This window comes from Geotrypetes seraphini, chromosome 15, assembly GCF_902459505.1.
Source record: "Geotrypetes seraphini chromosome 15, aGeoSer1.1, whole genome shotgun sequence".
In the NCBI taxonomy this organism is placed as follows: Eukaryota; Metazoa; Chordata; class Amphibia; order Gymnophiona; family Dermophiidae; genus Geotrypetes; species Geotrypetes seraphini.
Genome location: NC_047098.1, coordinates 29,109,129 through 29,132,526, shown reverse-complemented (window position 1 = coordinate 29,132,526; position 23,398 = coordinate 29,109,129). Strand labels below are relative to the sequence as shown.

The 23,398-nt window shown below is 39.4% G+C and overlaps 1 protein-coding gene across 2 annotated transcripts; it reads left to right on the top strand.

Annotated features, from left to right (window-relative positions):
* The first annotated feature begins 2,617 nt into the window (after positions 1–2,617).
* Positions 2,618–22,063, top strand: RILP (Rab interacting lysosomal protein). Of its 2 annotated transcripts, none has more exons than XM_033922316.1 (8): positions 2,618–2,970; positions 4,474–4,597; positions 5,418–5,539; positions 7,032–7,220; positions 17,169–17,338; positions 18,460–18,582; positions 19,545–19,628; positions 21,633–22,063. In XM_033922316.1, the coding sequence occupies exons 1-8, from the start codon at positions 2,692–2,694 to the stop codon at positions 21,757–21,759; spliced, it is 1,218 nt and encodes a 405-aa protein (XP_033778207.1). In that variant the 5' UTR covers positions 2,618–2,691; the 3' UTR covers positions 21,760–22,063. The 2 variants fall into 2 exon arrangements, with proteins under 2 accessions (XP_033778207.1, XP_033778206.1); XM_033922315.1 differs by having other exon boundaries at positions 2,621–2,970; positions 19,542–19,628.
* Positions 22,064–23,398: the final 1,335 nt, after the last annotated feature.

The window sequence follows — 23,398 nt, the reverse complement described above, 5'->3', positions numbered from 1 at the left end:
CACCTTATCGACCTGTAAATTTCAGAAATTCCTTAACATTGGGAAGGGGGCTGGGGCAGTGCTCATTGATAAACCTGATTCCGTGGGTGAAAAGCCTGACAGGGGTGGGAGGGAAGGGAGCTGGGGCAGTGCCAATTTTTGGGGAAGCCATGGCGCCGTGGCCTCCCCCTTTCCGACGCATATGCCAAATGCAATCCCTAATAGGACTCAGTCCAATACAATTATGACCTTCTACATCAGAATGATTTGTGTCTGTTTATTCTAGTTGATTGAGGAGAGAATGAAGCATAGGGTTATCAGATGTCCAGATTTACACAGACATATCCTCTATGTAAAGGATTGTGTGGGTGTCTGGATATCTTTCTACACAGTCTGGGCTATTTTCCCCTGTCCACCTATAGTACCTCCTCCAGCTCTGCTGAAATTTAATATTCAGGCAGGCTGACAGCAGCAGTGAGCTGAGCCTGCTGCCATTGGCCTGCTCCAGAAGCCTTCTCTCTGGAACAACTTCCTGTTCCCACATAGACAGGCAGGCACTAGAGTCCTCTGTGGCCGCTGTACCTCCCCCTTCCATCATCATCGTTGACATATCCTATCATCTCATAACCTCTCATTAGCACAAGCTTGAGAAAGTCGGGAGAAAAACCACCATCCATAATGTTGTCTGATGTAGCGCAACACATATGCAGCTCACAAACACATATAATTCACAGGCTTTTAAATTTTACAATCCTGACATGCTTTGTGGATCTTTCTTGCCATAAAGCAAGTAACTGCCAATAAACCTCACACAAGTCATACACATATGTCTGTCCATGCTGTAAGCAGAGAGGAGGGACAGAGAAGTACCAGTAAATCATTCAAATGAGAATTTTTTTTTCTATTCTGCTTCTCCAGCACATATATGCTGCCCTCAATTTTTAAAACTTCCACATCTCATACAATCAGCAGCTTTTAACAAGCGCGCATGAGACGCGTTTATAATACAAGTGTATATGGCCCTCCATGTGAAATATGTGTTATGTTCAATTTCTAAAATTTGCAGCCCAGACTCGCTGCTGTACACTTTGACACATGCACACATGAGATGTGCCTTTAAAACACTACCGGTAACTCCTGACCTGTCAGTAATTTTGGCTCCTAGATTGATTACAGGTATTCCTAGGAGCTCACATATATCTCCTATATTGAAACAGTTACACTGGCTGCCTATTCAGCAAAGAGTACATTTTAAGATCATTGCAGTCATCCATCAGATATTGTACCATAGTGCTTCAAGGGTACTACAAGAATTGTTTGAAATTTACCGACTTAGAAGAAATCTAAGGTCTGAAAACACTATGAAATTGAGTTTATAGGGGGAGGATGCCTATTATTCATGTTAGAATTGGAGCATCAATGATGTCAGTGGCGGATGTCAAACTTTGGAACGCTCTGCCAGGCAGACTGTGATTTTTTGTTGGAAAGATTAATTATAAGGAAATGTTGAAAAAGCAGCTCTTTGTTGATGCTTTCCTATGAAAATATTGCTACTTCTGTTCTTCCTGTAAGATGAATATCGATGAATGCCGATGAATATCTGAGTTTTAACTTTTAGTTTTATTGCCGAGCATTTAATTGATAAGAGGTCTGCCCTTTGTTCATATCCGTGCAACTAAAGGGTAATTAGTGTATTATGTGTGTAACCAGGGACAGGGGAGAAATGATTCAGATGTTCAAATACTTGAAAAGTATTAATATAGAACATCTTTTCCAGAGAAAGGAAAATGGTAAAACTAGAGGGCATAATTTGAGGTTGAGAGGTGGTAGACTCAAGAGCAATGTAAGGAAATTCTTCTGTACGGAGAGGGTAGTTGATGCCTGGAATGCGCTCCCAAGAGAGGTGGTGGAGATGAAAATGGTGACGGAGTTCAAAAAAGCGTGGTATGAACACACAGGATCTAGAATCAGGAAATAATAGTAAATATTGAAGAACTAAAGCCAGTACCGGTGGCAGACTTGCACGGTCTGTGTCTGGATATGGCCATTTGGTGGAGGATGGGCTGGGGAGGGCTTCAAAGATGGACTGGAGTGAGCTTTGAGGAGACTTCAGTAGCTGAAACCTAAGAATAGTACCCCGCAGAGCTTTGGATTCTTGCCAAGAAATAGCTAAGAAGAAGAAGAAACCCAACAAATTTATAGATTGAGTCAGTTGGGCAGACTAGATGGACCATTCGGGTCTTTATCTGCCGTCATCTACTATGATACTATGTAATATGTCAAAGTTTTATGGGGTATATAAAATTTTAATTAAATAAAACAGTAAAGGTCGGCGCTTCGTTTAGTGCTTCACCAGGCAATGTTAAGGCATCCCTAGGAGTGCTCATTTTAATATTTATGACCTCGTTAATACATTTGCATAGCAGAGACGGAAACTGCAACAAAGCACGGAAAGGATAGTAATGAGCCATTTATTATGAGCATCGATAAGTAAAATGCACGGTAGGTTTAGAACCTCGGGGCCCCAGTTTTTCACACTGACTCATTCTGGGGCACGTGCGTAGCCTGTCAAGCTTTTAATAGCGGCGTTGGCTGTCAGTTCACGTCGAGGGGGCGTGGCAAGGAGCAGCCCCTCCTCCCTAGCCTCGCTGTGACCAACGTTGCCGGAAGTGCTCAGTCGGTCCCTTTCGCTTTCTCCTACGGCCGAACGGGATGGAGACCCTGGAGTCGGGGACGGAGGCCCAGCTTTTCTGGCGGCAGCGAGCGGCCACCCTCAGTCGGGCCCACGTGTACTGTATGGCCCGCAGCCTGGGCTCGGAGCTGCAGGCGATGCAGGAGCGCTGCGGGCCGGAAGCCGTGTCCGCCTTGGTACCGCAAGTGGTGAGGCTGCTCGAGCTGCTGGAGGAGTTTTGTGGTACCCAGGAGGACCTGCTGCTTCGCGCCGCGCACAGCCTCCCGCGTCAGGGCGAAGAGCGGAGCCAGAGTTCGCAGGTGAGTCTGGCCTGTGCCCGACGAACGAGGACCTTCGCTGCCTTCATACCCGGACACCCCCAATGGTGCCCCGAACCCAGCATGACATGTCCAGGGTCCCCTCCCACCCGTGAACGTGAGCATGGGAGCCAGCGGCTGCTAAACCCAACGGGAACATAGAGAGGTTGTTCAACTTTAAGGGTGCTCAGCCCCCCCCCCCCTTACAGCCCCCACAAAGCTGGCTTCTATGGTCACGAGCAGGGTCTTGGATCTCTGCAGGACAGAGGCAGGACCTTGTTTCCTGGAGCAGGATTTTCTTGTCGCCACCTCCTCTGTACATAACCTTTAGTCCCAGTCAACAGTCCCTAATCCGGTGCGTGCGTTAAAAACGTTAGCGCACCTTTGTAAAAGGAGCCCTAAGACAGCAACAAAGACATAAAAATAGGGTAAATACTGGAACTCGCTCTCTCAAGTTAGGTGGTAGAGGTGACAACAATAATAGATCTTAAGAGAGCGTGGAATAAGCACACAGTTTATTGGTTGTAGAACAGTGAAAATAGAATGCTATAATTAGCAGCGCAGTCTGGCAATCTGCTCGGACAGGAATAACTAGAAGTTTCAAGTTTATTTAAAATTTCTTATATCGCCTAATCAGACTTCTAGGCGGTGTGCAATTTCAGTAAAAAAAACATATATTGACAATAATACAAATTTAAAATAGACATCTTTAGGGGTAGTTAATACATCCAAGGATGCTTTAACCAAGGACAAACAGGGACACAAGGAAAAAAGGTTGGAACTACAGTATTATAAAAAAAGAAGAGGACATTTAGGGAAAGTACACTGGAAAGGGTTGCTGTGATAGAGAACATCATGTTTTGCCCTTACAAGAACACTTAGGTTTCAAAGGCATCGAGAAATAGAAATGTTTTTAACTTTGTTTTAAATTGATTCAAAGAAGATTCCACACGTAAATAATTAGGAATAGAATTCCAAAGGGAGGGAGCAGAAATTTAAAAATCTTGTGGAAAGACAAGTGCTTATATAGACAAGTTTGTCTAGCAGACTACATAGGTGTCCCAGGAAGTCAGATATTTGGTAAACAACTATACTAGATTATTACAGAGCTTTATGCTTAGGCATAGGAAAAGTGGGTGTCGGGGGGGGGGAGATCTTGTATACTCACCTGCCTAGGTTGATGGAGTACAAATGAGGAAGACAAAAATACTCCTAGATAAGGATAGAAATCTTGTAGGTGGTTACATTCTATGGCTGATAAATGGGATGTATTCTTAGGAATGTGGACAGAATAGCTGGGGAGACTGGATGAGGTGAATAGTCTTTTTCTCCCATTGTCTACTGCATTACCTATCATGTAAGATTGTAAGCACTATAGAATTCGGTTTCAACATTGTCACTATCGACAGGAAAGTTGCTGAGAAATGTTCAAGAAAGCAAAACTAGAACACCGATGTATGTGGATCTTGTAAATGTGGGGTGAAACTTGTTTCATGCATTTGGCAGGAATTGATGCAAAACTTGTTGGAAGCCCAAGGCCAGAATCGTGCTTTGCAGAGCCAGTTATCCGATCTGCAGGAGGAGAACCAAAAGCTGCTGTTCCAGTTAGCAGAGAGCCAGTCTCAGAAAGGTAAGTGTACACAGAAATCTGACAAAGAATGAGTGCCATTTGTGGATCATGGCAAGCTTGGGAGAAAAAAAGAAGGAAATAATTTGATGCCTTTCTTTCATGAGAATAAGCATGTTTCTGTAGTGACTCTCCAAGTAAGAAGACACCTATACAGAGAATTTAAAATACAAGATGACTATTCCATGGCCTCTGTTTATAGGAATTTGGAGGTCAAGATCCCTAATTGCTTCCTGAATTTGTAATCTTTAGTTCTCTATTCCATTAATACCTGATATAAATATAGAAAATGAGGATAAAGGCCATATGGCCTATATAGTTTGGCCATCCATACTACCTTCTATCTCTTCCTCACCATTAGAGATCCTATTATCCTAAGCTTTCTTGAATTCAGGTACAATCTTTGTCTCCATCATGTCCACCAAGAGACCATTCCATGAATTTGCCACTTCTCTGTGAAGAAGTATTTCCTTAAGTTACTCTTGAGTCTGTCCCTTTTCACCTTTATACTATGCCCCTTCATTCTAGAACTTCCTTTCAATTGAAACTCACCCCTGTGCACTTATGCCACATAGGTATTTAAACGTCTCTGTCATAGATCCCCTTACCTACCTTTCTCGGTAAAGTATATATACTGAGATATTTAAGTCTGTCTCCATACGCTTTATGAAGAGGACCACTGTCCATTTTAATAGCCACCTTCTGGACCAACTCCATTCTGTGGGAATTGTAATATATTATGTAGTGCTGCCTCTCTCTGTGAATAAAGAGAAATATTTTGTTCTCCATAGTGTATGTGCTTTTTTTTTTTTTTGTGGCTCAGATAGTGTGATAAGAAAGGAGACGGAGGTGATGCTGAAGCTGAAGGAGGTGGTTGACAGACAGAGAGATGAGATCCGAGCTAAGACTCATGAGATTTACTGTAAGAACAAGGACACAGAAGCGGTATGAGACCAGCGTTAAAGCAGGTGGCTGCCTTTACTGGCTTTTATTGCATTCTATGGAATCCATACACTATAAACTGTTACAGGAGGGGGACAAGTAGTTCAAAGCACACTAACAGGTTGGCTTGCGCATGAGGAACAGGTGTGTCATAGGGAAAAGAACAGGTCATCTTGGTGTGAATCAAAGGGATAAGACCACTGCACTGAGTGACAGGTGGGGCACAGCCCACAAGGACAGGCTGACAATGGCATAGTCACAGGGCTAAAGAACAGAACAAACAAATGGGGCTATTACACACAGTGTTATTGGACCACTGTATAGGATATAATAAAGTTGAAATGCCCAGTGAAAGGGGAAGAATCTAGTCATGGAACAGATTAGCACGGCAGTCCTAACATCACTCTTCTGCACTGCTTTATTGCTCTCTGTCCCTGCCTTGTACTTATACTCACCTGTTCCTCTCCCATGTTTTTACATGTACCTGATTGTCTGATCTTACTACGTTGCACATACCGTGTTTCCCCCGAAAATAAGCCCTAGCATGATTTTTAAAGATGCTCCTAATATAAGCCCTATCCCAAAAATAAGCCCGAAAGCCTCCCTGACTCCATCCCTGACACTAGTGCTGCCCGATTTGCAAGTCATCTCTCCCTTCCTCTCCTCCACCCCAATTCTTCCTCTTTCATTCCTCCCTGCATCTTTCCTCACCTCTCACCAATCTCTTTGTGCAGCAGCTCCCGAGGCCTCCAAAAACAGCGGCAGTGCTCTAAACGGGCTGCTTCGCAGCCTTCCCTGCCAGGATTGGGCCTTCCCTCTGCAGCGTCTTTCTATCCCATCCCTCTGTGTGGCAGAGCCACACCGACCCTCCCACTGTGAGCCTGACATGCCTCCAGAACAGCAGCGGCAGTGCTCTAAATGGGCTGCTTCATTGCCTTCTCTGCCAGGACTTTCCATCTGCTGCGTCACTAATGACATCATCAGTGATGTGGCATAGGGAAAGCCCGGTGGGGAAGGTAGCGAAGCAGCCCATTCAGAGCGCTGCTGCCGCTGCTGTTTTGGAGTGGAGGTTTGTCAGGCTCACGGTGGGAGGGTTGGTGGGGTTCTGCTGCACAGGGATCGGAGGGAAGGAGAGATAAAAAGACACTGCCCATTCAGAGTGCTGCCGCTATTTTTGGAGGCCTCGGTTGCTGCTGCACAAGGGGATGGGTGAAAGGCGAGGAAAGATGCTGCACATGGGGGGGCAGAGAAAGGAAAGAGGAAGAATCGGGATGGAGGAGAGGAAGGGAGAGATGATTGTTGTACATGAAAAAAAAAATAAGACATTCCCTGAAAATAAGTCCTAAGACCCTGTCTTATTTTAGGGAAACACTTACCTGTTCTTCCTCTGTACTTCTGCCTGCCCCCCACTTTGTTGCTTGCATCTGTTCCTCCTCTTTGTTCACTCCTATCTCCTTGCATATTTCTCAAATTTAGTTGCCTGTTGCTGTCTCAGTTGCAGGAACAGCTGGATCGGTTCTTGAGGATGAATGAGGACTTGCGACGGAAGCTTGCTGTGGTACAAGCACAGCTAAAAAGCAATTTGGAGAAGAAAGCTGACCTGGAAACTCTGTTGCAGGCAAAGCAGAGTGAAATGGAGAGACTGGCCAAAAGCAGAGCAGCAGAGATTCCAAGCTCCATTACTGTGAGTGATCTCACCAAGTTCACCTACCCACTGTGTACACATAGCACAGTGCATGCGAGTCTCCTCAGTGTATGTGGGATTCTGTGTTTTACTTGGTAGCACAGTAGATGTGTTGCAGTCCCTCACATTTGTTTCTTTTACCTACTTCTATTTATTTGCAAGCCCTAAACATTCTGCCTGGTGAGTAAATGACAAAGGCTGGATCTCATTGATAGAGGAGTACCATTGTACACATGTGGAGGATACTATATTTTCATGCATTTAATGTGCGTGTTAGATGTGTTTTTATATCCTGGGCAACCCCCCTCTCCTCCTTGCATGAATGTGCTATATCTTTTTTTTAACATTTTGCTTTGTCTCCCTTCTCCATGTGAGTTCTACTCGGGTTTCTGTCTCTTTATTCCCTTCTCCCCAGAGCAAAGGCCCCAAAGTTGGTGGAAGACTGCATGTGTGGATTGCTGCTAGTGCAGTAGGAGGGTAGAAAAAGGAAGGGAGATGGGAAGATGCAGGACTTGCACAGAAAGAGGAGAGATGCATGGTCAAGCCCTGATGCCTCAAAAAAAACTACCTAATTTCATACATATGCATATGGATATATTAAACACATTTACTTTTATATGTTCATGCAATTTATGCACATTTTTTACATGAAAATATGGTAATTCACCTGCTTTCCTTGCATTGTTTCCAGTGGTGAGACTGCTGAGTAACTTGATCCCCTAGGCTAACACTAGTGATGACACATTGTTTCAGCATGAGGTTTATCCTCCCCTGCCCCATTCCTAAAAGGTAAGGCTTAAACCCTGAATGCCTACTGATAATTCTGCTTCCATTTCGTCTCACAGATCAATCCAGAGACTTGTGAGTTGTGCCCATCTACCAGCAGGTGGAGAAAGAGAACACCAGAGCTCTGCCATATATATAGTCCCCTGTCTAGTAGGTGGATGGTACAATCTGTGCAGCTCTGTTTGACTGTGGCTCCTCGCCTATCCATCAGGACTAGTTGAGCTCTTGGAGAATTTTGAGGCCACAGAGGCCTAGAGTCTCTTATCGGTCCCCTCAATCCCATGGGCGGGGAACAATTTGCCTTAGTTCTTCTGCTTTTTAAAAGATGTGCTCCTCTAGATGTGTTTCCTCCTTGGCTGATGGTGGGCAGAGTTCTTGGCTGCATTGACCACCATGTGAGTCTAGTGGTTTTGGTAGTGCTGGACTGGCCCAGGTGTCTATAGTGTGCAGATTTAGTCAGGTTACAGGTTGCTGAGCCGATGCCTCTACTCGGGCAGTAGGGGCTTCTGTCTCAGGGTTCAGTCCTCATAGAGGATTCCTCCCCCCTTTAATCTTTACTACCTGGCTTTTGAGAGGGCGAGATTGAGAAAGTGGGGATATTCTGAAGCAGTCGTCACTACTCTTCTGCAGGCCAAGAAGTGGTCAACTTCAATGGCTTATGCTAGAGTGTGAAGAACCTTTGACTCCTGGTGTGCTAGTAGGGCAGTTTTGCTGACTTCGGCTTCAGTTGCGCATCTCCTGTCATTTTTGTTTTGTTTTTTAAATCTTTATTCATTTTTTTGTGTTACAACAAGTGTTACAAATAAACTCAATAGAAACTTAAATACACACTTGACTAACTCATATATTAATATCAAGTTTAACATTAATATAATAATCCCCTGTCCCACCCTCCTTCCCAACCAATAATACATAAATCAATTTTATTGTACATTCTTTAAATATTAATTTAGTATGTAATATTCAAAATTGAAAAGCCCACCCCATTCCCTTCTTTACAATTATCTTATCATGGGAAAAGTTCATTAGAGAAATTATGTTAACGGTCTTCAGAAATTTCCAAGTTTTATTTATAGGAAAAATTATCCTTCTTTACAAAAATCGGTTAATGGTCCCCATATTTTTTTAAATTTATTCATGTATCCTTTGTGTGTTGCAATAGCGAGTTCCATTTTATATATGTGGCATACCGAATTCCACCAGAACATATAATTCAATCTATCATGTTGTTTCCAGTTGAATGTAATTTGTTGTATTGCAATTCCAGTTAAAATAAATAAAAGTTTGTTATTACTGGATGAAATTTGGCTTTTTGCTCTCATAGTTGTTCCAAATAATATAGTATCATATGTCAAGGCTACTGGATTTTCTAACATTCTGTTAATTTGGGGCCAAATTGATTTCCAGAATGATAGGATAAATGGACAAAAGAATAAAAGATGATCTAATGTCCCAATTTCAATATGACAGTGCCAGCATCTATTAGATCTTGAACTATCTATTTTTTGTAAACGAGTAGGGGTCCAAAAAGCTCTATGAAGAAGAAAAAACCAAGTTTGTCTCATAGATGCTGACACCGTACATTTTAGCCTCCAAGACCAAAGTCGTGGCCATTGAGATGCACTAATTTGGTGTTTTATCTCAATGCTCCAAATGTCTCTAAGACCATTTTTTGGTTTTTTATTTATATATCCGGATATTAATTTATACCACTGTGCGGCTTTGTGACCTATTGAGTCCATCTGGAGACATAAGAATTCCAAACTGTGATATTTAGCAAGATCTTTCCATTCAGGGAACCCTTTCTGAATAGATTGCTTCAATTGCAACCATTTAAAATATTGTGTTTTATTGAGACCAAATTTTTGTTGCAATTGTGAAAACTCCAGCAATTTATCATTTTTAATTACATCATCCAAAGTGCGAATGCCTGCTATCATCCAATGTTTCCAGATGACTTTAAAACCGCCAATTTTGATCTTGGGGTTTAGCCATATAGTTTGGTTGGTTGATTTACTAATTGGAATTTGAGTAAGATTACTTATGTATTTTAGAGTTTTCCAGGTATCCATAAAGATTTTATGATCTTTGTATAACCTTGGCATTTTGATACTAATTACATGATTAAGACGTAATGGAAACATAAGCCTCCATTCTAGCCAAAACCAGTCTGGAATATTATCTGTGGGTTCTGGGAGGATCCAATACATACCATGACGTAAGATATAGGCTTGATGATACCTATAAAAGTTGGGAAAATTTACCCCTCCCTCCTTAATTGGTCTTTGTAATGACGCTAGAGCAATTCTTGGTTTTTTATTAAGCCATATAAATTTTGTCAAAGTCCTATTTATTTTTGTATAAAACGAATCTTGAAAAAAAACTGGTATCATCCCCATTTGGTAACATACTACCGGTAAAATCATCATTTTTACAGTTTGTACTCTTCCCCACCAAGATAAATGCAAAGGATTCCATTGCTCACACATTTCTATTATTTTTTGTAATAAGCATTTTTCATTAATTTTCATTGTTTCATCTACTGTTTTTGTTATCAAAATTCCAAGATATTTAATATATTCTTCCTTCCAAACAAAAGGGAATGTTTTAAATAAACCTTTTGTACAATGTATATTTAGTGGAAGAATCTCTGATTTATTCCAATTAATTTTATATCCTGAAAAATTTCCAAATTTCTCAATCAATTCAAGTAGATGTGGAATGGTGGATTCTGGATTCTTCAGATATAGTAATAAATCATCTGCATAAGCAGATATCTTATATTCCTTATCTGAATGAGGTATACCCTGTATCTCCTTAGCTTGTTGGATGGCTAATATTAAGGGTTCTAAAACAATATCAAACAGCAAAGGGGATAAGGGACATCCTTGTCTAACTCCTCTCTGTAGATTAAATTTTTCTGAAAAAGTATTATTAATATATAGTCTAGCAGAGGGGGAGCTATACATTGTTTGTATCATTTGTATAAATCCAGAACCTATACCAAACCATTCCATTGCTTGATACATAAAAGGCCATTCTACTCTATCAAAGGCCTTTTCTGCATCTAATGAAATTGCAAAAGTAGGTTCATTCATTTTCTTTGTTAAATATAACATATGGAATGTTAATCTGGTATTGTGAGATGAATGTCTTTGAGCAACGAATCCTGTTTGATGCATACCTATTATATGGGGGAGAGCTTTAGCTAATCTTAGCGCAAGTATTTTTGCTAATAATTTTCCATCTACATTTATTAAAGATATTGGTCTATAGTTTGAGACCAAAGTGGGATCTTTATTGGACTTTGGCAAAACAATAGTCAAAGATTCTGCTATAGTGCCTTTAATACAACCTTTATTGAGCTGATATTGATAAAGATTTAATAAATAGGGTAATAAAAAATTTTGAAATGTTTTATAAAATTCCACTGTATATCCATCACCACCTGGAGCGGATCCAACTCTAAGGGACTTCAAAGCTGTTCCTAATTCTTTTAGTGATATTGGTTCTTCCAAACTTCGTTTTATATGTTCAGGAATTTTTGGACCCTCTAACATTTTTAAAAATTCAAAACCATCTTTTTCTTTATTTAGATAATTTTCGGAAGAATAAAGAGATTTATAAAATTTTAAGAATTGTTTTAAAATAGGTTCAATTTGTGTATATGTATTTCCATTTTCATCTTTTATTGCTATTAATTTTGTTTTTCTTTTTTTCGCTTTAAGATAATTTGCCAATATTCTTCCTGATTTGTTTGAATTACCATAATACAATGTTTGTTGAGAAAATAAATCTTTCCTAATCATCTTAGATGAGATCTCATTATATTTACCTTTTAATTTTAATAATTCTTGTTGAATAGAATATTCCCATTTTTCTATAAGTTTTGATTCTAAATTTTTAATCTCTTTTTCTAAGATTAAAAATTGTTTTTTAATTTGTTTTTTTAGAAAAGCCGAATAAGAAATTATTTGTCCTCTAATTGATGCCTTAAAAGCATCCCATAAAATTTCTCTGTTAATATCATCATTATCATTTATTTGAAAAAATTCTTTCATTTTTGTTAGGAGATTTTCACAAAAGTTTTGGTCAACCAACAGTGTATTATCCATTTTCCAAATTGGTCTGTTATTATTTTGATCTGTAGTTTTAATTTTGATCCACACTCCACCATGGTCAGATAGAATAATTGGATCAATGGCTGCTTGTGTCACTTGATGTGCAAGATGATTTGAAGTAAAGATATAATCTATTCTTGAAAAGGAATTGTGAACATGAGAACAGAAAGAAAATTCCCGACCATCAAAATGAAGTATTCTCCATATATCTATTAAATCACAAGATTGAATCAAATTATCTAGTCCCATAGATTTCATAACTCTACTTGGGTTTTTATCTAATAAAGGATCCATTACAGCATTGAAGTCCCCTGCTACTATAAGATTTGAAGTAGCCAGTGGTATGATCAGTTGTTGAAGAGTTTTAAAGAATTCATTTTGGTTCGAATTAGGGGCGTATATATTGATTAACATCATGGTAGTATTTCCCATATTCATTTCCACCATTATCCATCTTCCATGAATATCTGAAGCTTTTAGTTTAAATGAGGCAGAGCATTTTTTATTAATTAAAATAGCAACACCTGCTTTTTTCCCTATAGCTGGTGAGAAAAAACACTGTTTGACCCAGCCTCCTTCTAGCTTACTAGATTCTATATGTGAGAGGTGGGTCTCTTGTATAAGGCATATATCTGCATCTTGCCTTTTTAAAAATGATAGTGCTTTTTTCCTTTTTATCATATGATTTAGACCGTTAACATTTAAAGACATAATTTTAATATCCATTTCTTTTTAAATTTTCAGGTATTAAAATATGTATATTTTCCCAATGTTTTAAGTATTTCATTTCTCTTTTTTCCTTTACACCCATGATTACCTTATATATTTCCCTTTTATTCCCTCCCATCCCTCTTATCCCTCCCTTCCCCCCCTCATTAATTACGAAAACTTGGATACGCAGGTTGAGGTTAGATTTAGATAACTCCCACAAGCTATTAATAATTATCTAAAGTACTACCATTTTTTCTCTATTTCTGTATATTTCTCTTATTTTATTATTAATTATAAGAATAAGTAAAAAGTTTTCATTCTTATATATTGAAAGATTATTTTCTATATTTGTATATCTTTAAATCCATAAGAATGATATATTACATTACTTATATCTAAGAACATTTCAATTACAATTCATTTCTTTTCAGGTGGTATATTATTTTTACTTTAAAAAGCTTTCATACCTACTTTTCAGGCAATTTTTGCGTTTCAGATATATTCTTTTCATATATATCGTATTTGAAACGCATTTTAATATATCTGGAACGCAAAATTAAACCTGAATTACCGCCTTCAACAGGAATTATAACAAACCAATCAATTCGTATTTTTTTTTTTTTTTTTTTTTTTTTTTTATAATCTTCTTTGTGATTACTCCACCTTCAAAATTTCTCAACCAATCAGTACATCTTTAAGTTTGTTGAAAAAACTTTCTTCGTCATCATTTGAGTTCGGAGATGTGTTTCAATTCATTTTCATTCCTGCCAGTAAGTTTATTCTATTTATTCTGAGTAGAATTCTAGAATTTTTGTATTTTTTCAGTTTTCTTGTTTTCCATGGAGAATGTTGCAAGTTGTTTAAGTCTTTAATTCGATCCTTGTGTGTTCTTTTTCCATTGCTTTCCGTTCCGATCTATCTTTAACCAATGTTCTTTTATTGAAGTTCATTATCATATAAGTCAAAGTTTTCTAAAATTGGTCAATAGTCTTTAGTATGAACCCATTAAATGTTCTTTAAATTGTCATAGGTTGCTCCAGTTGATTCATAAATTCTTGTAGTTTTTTTGGATCCGTAAAGTTTTGCGTTTTGTTAGCAATGGTTACCTTCATAATCGCCGGGTAGAGGAGCCCAAATCTAGCTCCTAGAGATCTTAGTTGTGGTCTCATGTCTAAGAATTGTTTTCTTCTTGTTGCTGTTTCTTTTGCAAAGTCCGGGACTATGTATATTTTTGAATCTTGGCATTTAAGATTTTTGATTTCCTTAGCTATTTGGCATATTTCAATTGCTTGTTGATGTCTTAAAAGTTTGAAAATTAAAGTTCTTGGACCTGTTTGAGTGTTATTTCTTTGTGTTGGAATCCTATGAGCTCTTTCAATTTCCAGTTCCGTTTTAAATTTCAATGGTAGTATTTTAGGTAGAAATTTTTCAAGAAATGCAATCGGATCATTCTTTTCCACTCCTTCAGGTAATCCGATTATTCTTAAATTATTCCGTCTTTCACGATTCCGGCTGTCTTCAAGATTTTTTTTTATCTCTGTTATTTCTTTCCATATGATTTTGCTGTGATTCATATCTGTATTTAATTGTTCTGTAATATCTTCTAATGTTGAAATTCTATTTTCTGTGATGTCCACTCTTTTAGTTAGGATTGCAGCGTCCTCCATTGCTTTTTGTAGTTTTTTGTTACTATCTAAGACAATTTCTTTTATTTGTCTTAGTTCTTCCATAACATCCAGATTTTTTTCTGTTGGTAATGGGATTTTAGAGGGTGTACCTGGCTCTGGTTTCGACCTCTTATTGCTTCCCGATGTTCCAGCTCCCAAGTCAGCTTTATTTTGTTTAGTTGAAGTCATATTTCAATATATATTTTAGTTTCTTTAAGAATATTTGGTAGTAATTCTTTTAATATATTTGCATATAAGGAGCTGTTTGTTTATCCAACCCTCCGTCTAGGCCAACCTCCTTTTTTTTACAGTATTCTTAAAGCAACTGTAAGTTTTTTGTCTTAGGTTCTATTGCTGTGAAAAAAAAAAAATATCGGTAGTCTTTCTTCTCTTTCAAGCCCAATCTCAGTCTCTATGAAGGCAATAACATTCAAATTAGTAGCCTTTCTTTTCCTTAGATCTTTTTTAGATATGGCTGTTTATTCTTTTATAGATTTAATTTATCAAACTCGTTGTTGACATCTAGCTTCAGCGCTGAAAAAAAAAAAAAAATTGTAGTCTTCTTTTCTGGCTCTCCTCTTATAAGCCCAATCGCAGCCTCTACAGAGGAGAGTAATATTCCATCCAGTATATTTACTTTAGTCTTTCAATATATATATTTTCAGCGTCTCACAATTGCCTCAATGTCACTTTTCTTCAGGTTAAAGAAATCATTAATCCTTTTATTTGTCCTTTTCTCACAGCCCAAATGCTGAAAAAACCTACAATCTCCTATATCTACTCTTTTCAATTATAGCAGCAGAGATTGATATTTATATTGATATTTATCCTTCACAATTTTTTTTTTTTTTTCGAAGTTAGCAGCCAGGAAATGGTTAAAAAAAAAACCGTTGCCAAGTAGATTTTATTGCAGACCTTGCTTCATCTCCAGCAGAGGACAGATATTTCAAAACAACTTATTTCCCTAATATGACAGGCATCAGGTATTTCAAAAAACTTTTATCCCTGTCGTTAGGCAGCTCAGACTTTGTCAATTTTTTTTTTTTTTTAATCTAAGATGGCCGCGGTCGTGGTGCACTGAGCAACCGCCTTCAAAACCCCACCTTCGGGAAACTTTTTCTCTGTCGCTTTACGCTGCTGAAATTTGACCCTGCCAAAGAGGGGGAAGGGAGCCTCTTCGGGGCTACGGCATCCCGGATTAGCCTCTTTGGCAATAATAAAGAGCCGCTGAGACGGATTCAGCCCTCCACACCTCGCCTCCCAGGAAACAAAAACGGCACCTTTATCTCCCGATTCTCGCCTTTTAAAACATCTCTCCGACTCAGTTAAGGAGGTAGACTTTAATTTATTATGCCTAGAAACATAGCATCAAGAACGAAAAAAATTTTTTGTAGTTTTATCTGAAATATCTGCTTGTTTATACGGAGCTTTTTCTTCACCCAACCGTCATCATTCGCGTCCAAGCCACGCCCCCCCTCCTGTCATTTTTGAAAGACAGTTTGGATAAAGGTTTGGCTTGCTGTTCATTGAAGATCCAAGTGGAGGTCTTGGCATGCTTTCAGGGTCGTATTCATAAGACTTCTTTGGCGCATCCAGACGTGGTCCACTTTTTGAATTGGCCAATTTCCCTGTCGTATTTTCGCACAGAGGATTACCTGAATGACTTCAGGACCTTGCATACCAATGAGTTTTGGCGCTCAGAACATTTCTTCATGTTGTTTGCGGGGCACAAGAAAGGAGAACACGCATCTAAGGCTACCATTGTGAGGTGGCTCAAGGAAGTGATCTCTTCCATGTATGAGATAGTTGGGCAGTTTCCACCTTTGACAATAAAGGTGCATTCCACTAGGGCGCAGTCTACTTCCTTTGTGGAATCACAGTTGGTTTCAACTGATGGGATTTGTTGGTCAGCAACTTGGTCTTCGGTGCATACCTTTTCGAGGCATTACCGGTTGGACGTTTTTGTTCTCAGGGGAACTCTGCTTTTGGCGCCTTGGTTTTAGCAGTTGGGGTTGCAGTCATTCTTACCTGATAATTTTCTTTCTATTAGTCCTGACAGATTAATCCAGAGGCCCTCCCTAGAGTAGATGATACAGGTGTTCTGGGAAATTTGATGAGTTGTAGGCAGAGTTTGGTCACTCCCAAAAAAAAAGGTTCTTTTTCTGCTATGATCGATTCCAGTCTAGTTAAGATTAGTTGTTTCTCGTTTAATTGCTTGGTAATCACAGGTGTCATTGTTCTCTTTCAGAGGCAGAAGATTTCATTTTTGTTATGGCAGTATGTTCTGCTCAGTTATCTAGAATACTGGATATAAGGCTGTTGCTGCACAGGGGCGTTCTCTGGTAGATGAGCACAACCCACAAGTCTCTGGATTGATATGTTGGGACTAATGGAAAGAAAATGATCAGGTAAGAGCTAATTTCTTCTTAGAATGGTAACAGTTACACTGCTGATTGTCAAAAATACAGCAATGCCTATGATCTGTGGCATCGTGGGGCTTCTCTTTGGTTAAACAGACTTCTTCCATGTCTTTAAATATTCATGACAGACATTTCAGTTGCCTTGCAGTACCCCTTAATATCAAATGAGATCATTTTCCAGTATACTTAATAGAATGCAAATTGAATTCTACAAGAATTTTTATATTTATTTTCTTATTTAAGATCCAGGAGAGTGCTGTGTTGAGCCAAGATGAGCAGAAAGGGGTAGAAAGTGGGACAGATACAAAGCAGCCACTCTTCACTAAGGAAGATGTGAAACAGATCCTGCAGGAGCGCAATGAGCTCAAGACAAACTTATTCCTGGTGCAGGAGGAGCTGGCATATTATCACCGGTAATGTGCTTCAGCAGTGCAGTCTAGGAACATGAAAGAAAGGAAAGGCAATGCCGCACCAAGTTCACCAGTAACAAATGAAATGAAGATCTTAGGCAGCAATAGAGCTGACTGTGTTACAGGGTGCTGGTAACTCTCTGTAATTTAAAGCTCAATCCAAGTCAATTATAACCAAGCACTAGAATAGTCAGTCAAGCTTGGGGTCGGTCCCTGGGTATCCGGATGACCAGAGTCTTAGATCAAATAGAGAAGATCAAGTGAGGAAAATCTCAAACATAGGAACGTGTAAGGTGCAAAGTAAATAAGAGCTTGAAAAACAAAGGCAGAGGAACCAGTTACTCTTGAGCTGTTGAATAGGAAGTAAATGGTTTGTCCAAAGCAGTGCTATCCCAGTCAAAGTTGTTATATTTGGCTGGTTTCAGATGGCTCACTAGAATTGGTGATGATGCACCCAGGTCCCTTGATCCTGACTAAGCAATATGTGCTTAGATGATGCTGGGAGGAAAAGATTTAGATAATACAATTGAAGATAATACAATTGAAACATGATTTTAATTTTAAATCGTGGCTTGGCCACAGCTGGAAGTAGGATCCTAGATGGACCTTTTGGTCTGACCCAGTCTGGCTATTCTTTTATTTTTATGTTATTTTCTTTGTGTTTTTACAAAAATAACATATTAACAAACTTAGCAACATAGTAGATGATTATCATTAAAGGTCAAAATGATCCATTTAGTCTGCTCAGTAGGCTAGCAAACAGTACAGGTAGTATGACACAAGTATACAGTATATGTATTTGTAATAATGAAGAAAGCAATTTTTTAACCAAAGTGTTTCACTTTGTGAGTGTGTGAATGTTTTCCAATTGCATTTCAGACAAGTCTAGTCCTGCTCCTGCTAAATATTTGTCAGGTCTTCAAACCCACTATCACGGGTAACTAGAATCAATAGAAGTAGACACTGATTTGCCCTCTTATTTTCTTCCAAATAAAACTGAAGCCCTTTGTATGCTTAAGTGCTAAATAGTTTTTCCCCCTTCTCCTTTCATTCCCTTTTCTAGAGGGGAGCATTGTCCAGTCACCTGAGTTTGGGGGGGGTGTAAAGTTTCCCTTTTGTTGCAGGGAGCTGTTAAATGAACAGAGGACTCCAGCTCTTTTATTGGATGCAATGAAATCTGCTATCAAGAAACAACGAAAGAAGATCAAAGCCAAAATGTTGGGAATATCGGAAGATGTGGACAGTTGGTGAGGCTTCTGTGCAGAAAGAATGCAATTAGCGCAAAGTCTAGGGTGCAGCAGAGGCAGAAATCGAGTACTGGTCATGCGCTGGCTGTTAAGATGACATACACATAAAATCAGTCTCAAGCCTCGGAGAGAAATCTGCCATTGTATTTTAGTTACTGCTCTTCTAATTCTAAGCTCAAGGCAAATTTACCAATTCAGTGGTTGGGCACCTTCCCAGGAGGGCTTTCAATTTAAGTTCAGGGCCTTCTGCAGAGCAGAATTCATTGTTTGCCCCAAAGAGCAAGCAGTCGCTGTGAAGGCAATCGGGTCTTCATCTGCAGCCTCTGAAGAGAAAGCAAACATTTGTGGTGACTGGGGCTCACTCTCACCCGGGAACCAGATGTTCCCACCATAGGACAGTAGCTGCTCTTCTGGGGCATAGAGTGTGCTCGCAAGCCCATAGGAAGGTGACAGCTGCTGTTCTAGCACTTGGAGTCTCGCATTGGCCCCTAGGAAGAAAGCACTGGTCAGAAAAATATTAAGAGGTCACATTGCTTCTAATTATGAAAACTAAATTTTGCTGAGACTTGTGACAATAATAGATGATCTGACCTTTGCCATTTCGGGAGCTTTGTCACACCCCACAGTAGATGTATCTGCTTTATTTTCCTTGCCTCAGATTGAGAACACTGGAGCTGCCAGTAGCACTACTTGCACTGGTTGTTCTCCCTTCGTTTTGTACATGAGGAAGGGGGCCCACAGCCTTTACCGTCAGCTCTGTTCTTTTTTGGATCTTCTTCTCGCACTTAGCAAGCATCGTGAAATCAAACATTGCATTACCTAGCAGAGAGGAATAAAGCCATATAAAATCAGGGGCATTATCTGACTTCAGCTCTGGGTCTTTGGGCACTAGCTCTGACCAGTCTTTCCCAGGAAGCTTGTCAGTTGTTTTCTAACCGTTGTTTTCTTTTCCTCTGTAGCAGTGATGAAGATGATGGCTCCTGGTTGCAGACCTCTGGCTCCGACTGTGTTGACTCCAGGCCACAGGAATCCAAAATCAAGAGCTTGTATGTTTGGAGACTTTTCATATGTTCTGTGAAATTAGTAATGTACTAAAAAACAAGTGAGACAGGGATTCTACCTTAGAACATTGGGGTAATTACCAGAGAGAGGGGATTCCATCTCTAAACATACAAACTGTTAATGCTGGGTCTTTGGATGCACTCAGTTCTGAGAGAGATTTCTAAATCAATACAGGGCCTACAGCACAAACCCTATAAGGAAAGTTGTGTATGAGAGAGAGTCTGGTAGAATCATTCAAATATTTGCTAGGCATCAGTGTATCACAGAAAGGAAAATTTCCTGTTGAAATTTTTTTTTTTAATTCTTTATTCATTTTTAACACTTGCAAAAAGTGAAACAGTATATAACATCAATTTGTTCTTAAATACATCACTTAATACTCTATAAAACCCTATTTCAAATCCTATAACTCTCCCCTTCCCTATTCCATAACTTTCATCAAATCCAAGAAAACTTATAACCACCACCTCCCTCCCCACATTGTTTACTTCCAAAAGAAAACTAGAATACCCCCTCCCCCCATCCTGGATGTGCATATTTAAGGGGAAAAATTGATATTCATTCATTACAGTATTTTGTTAATGGCTCCCAAGCAACCTGAAATTTTTTAAAATTCCCCCGCTGCATAGCAATTACCCTTTCCATTTTAAATATGTGACATAAAGAGTTCCACCAAAAACTATAATTCAAACTATCCCAATTTTTCATTATCTGTTATATGGCAACCCCTGTCATAATAAGTAGTAGTTTGTTGTTATTAGAGGATATTCAGCTCTTAGCCCTCATTGACATACCAAACAATACAGTGTCATAGGATAACGCCACCGGATTTTCTAACAAACTATTTATTTGACCCCATATCGATTTCCAAAAAGCATGTATCAATGGACAATAAAAAATAATCCAAGATTAGGCAAATGTGAGCTGAAGTTGAGAGGAAAGATTTGAAGAGATGTGAGAAAACACTTCATTGATGTGGCTTACCAGCAGAGGGGGTAAAAACTGATATTAATAGAATCGACACTCTGTAGAGGATAGTAGTAGGAATAGGATTGAGAAGCGGCAGTATTGCAAAGAGAAGTAATAGAGAAAACAAGGTGCAGATAAAAGAAGCACAAGATAATGAGACAACAGGTCAAGGATTAGAAGGGTTGGTACCAAAAGGCTAGAAGTCTCCAAAAATCAATGTGTTTCGTGACCTGGTGCTGTCCGCAAGGTCACAAGACCTAAGCAGCTAGATATTTGGACAACAACATCACTAGTTTGGTAACAGTTTAGATTATGACATGGCTGGGCCGGGAGCTGGGGGTTGGGATTAAGTTTAGGGACTTGTACGCCTGTCTGTTTAAGATGGTGGAAAACCAAAAAATAGGACAACAAAACCAAACTTAGATAAGCAGTAATATCCTACAAGCAGTTGATACTTTTGACAGCTGAGATACAGCATTGCAGTATGGACAGGAATATGTGAGCAGACTGGATGAACCTGTTTGCTTTTATCTACTCTGTTCATCTAGCCCAGTATCCTGTTAACAGTAGCAAAGTTTAGGGATTCCTTGATTCCAGGTAATTCATATGATTAGCCCCCTGTATGTCGGGGCTAGGACACTGGCTGTTAAGTTGGAGAGCAGTGTTTGATGGGTTCCTGGCTTCTCTGAATTATAGTTATAATTTTATTATTTATAATCCGCCTTTGCCCAAGGTGAAGGACAAAAAACCTCCACACATACTTGTAATAAAATGAACAAACAAAAACAAAATACAGTTTCTTAACAAACGCTCCAGGATAAACTTAAGAAGCAAGATACTATAGCTCCCTTAGGACCCCAGAACACATGCACTCTGTCTGGCCAAGAAGCAATGTCTAAAATTCTCTTCCCCCAGTATCCTTGTCCCTAGCTAGCCGGGTTTAGCAATTGAAATCTGATCTTACACTGCCTTGCATTTTGGCTAGCCTTGACTGATCTGTTGTATTCTATCTCCAACAGATTTGGGTTGTGGTATCGCAACAGCAGGGAAGTTACTGTCCCAGATAGTGCAGGAATCTGGGAAATCATTGACCCACAGGAAGTGAAGCAGGCAGAAGAAGATGAACACACAAGCACAAAAGATTAAAACGTTTTCATGTTTTTAATCTTCTTGGAAAAGGCTGGTTGCTGGCAATACCCTTATCTGTATTTACCCTGGAATTTTAAATGAACAGAACTTTGAATCTTGCAGAGTGAAACCACTGATAATTTTGTAAATTATAAATAGAAAATTCACCCTGCTCCTTTTTAACTGTTCAATATAAATTAATCATTAAAATTATATTATTTATAATACTGAAGTAATTTTGCTTGATAAAAGGTATTTTTGATAACCATATATGTGACTCCAATCAAGGCCCAGGAATAAATATTTTTACAAAGTGTTAAGATTTTGATATCTGCTTTCTACGTGCCATTCTTTTTTATTTGTTTAATGAAAGGGATGAGTTCTTCATGGTGCTCATAGCATCCTTCCCACTTGGGGCTCCTTTTACTAAGCCGCATTAGGGCTTTAACGCGCAGAATAGCACGCGCTAAATTGCCGCCCGCGCTAGACCTTAACACCAGCATTGAGCTGGTGTTAGTTGTAGCCGTGTAGCGTGGGTTTAGCACGTGCTAAAAACGCTAACGCAGCTTAGTAAAAGGAGCCCTTAGTCTACCAGTGCTGCTCACATTTTCTCCACCTGAGCCCTGCTGCCTTATTGGGTACAGGAGAGAGCAGCAGTGCCAGCAATAACCCTGTATTTTCATCTTATCTCGGGGAAGGGATTTTAGGTGGAAAATGCCAAATGGTTAAGATTTGTGGCCATGTTGTTCTATACAGCATGTATTGGCCCTAGGTAACGTGTCCAGGGTTCATGTAGCTGCTATTTCTAATAATGGAGTTTATGATGAGGAATGTAGCTGTTTTCATGTTCATATGTGATGAGATTTGAGTCATAAAATTCTGTCAAAGGTGACAAAAGCTGTTGCCTTGGACTCTGCACACTGACTGTTTTACTGTGTATGGCTTGAGACCACACCTTCAAATTGATATAAACTGAAAGGAACAGACTTAAAGATCTAAATATATATGGCCTGGAGGAGAGGCAGGATAAAGGGAAATTTAAATACCTCCAAGTTATAAATGCTCAGGTGGTGGGCATCTTTCATTGGAAAGACGGTTCTGTAAATAGGGGTTATAAGGGGAGGGTAAAAGGAAATATTTAGTTAAAGGCACAGGAGTCTGAGGGGTCATTAACATGAATAGTAAAATCACCAAGAATGAGGGAAAGAGATGAAGGTTTGAGAAAGATAGAGAGCCAAGAGTCAAGATCAGTGAGAAAGGAAAATATGGATTTGTCAAGGGGGGTCAATAAATGACCGCTATTTGGAGAGGTAGAGGAGCAAATAGATGGATGGAGTGGACTTCAAAGAAGAGAAGCAGTGAGACTGAGGTGGGAGGAGAGGTTGAAATCTACAGGAAGGTGAGAGTAACAGCTCAATCCCTCCTCCATGACCAACTGGGTGAGGTGAAATTTTGAAGAGTCTAATGTAAGGAAGGTAGCGTTCCCCCAAAATGTAAGGTTGGAGGGGTTATGTGAGGCGCCCTTATAAACGCCAGGTCCCGAGTTCAATACCCTCACAGAAGATTCACCCAGGAGTAGAATCAAATGAGAAGCATAGCCAGAGGTGATGGCAAAAAGAATATATTATAGAAATAGGCTTACAGAAAAGCAATCTTC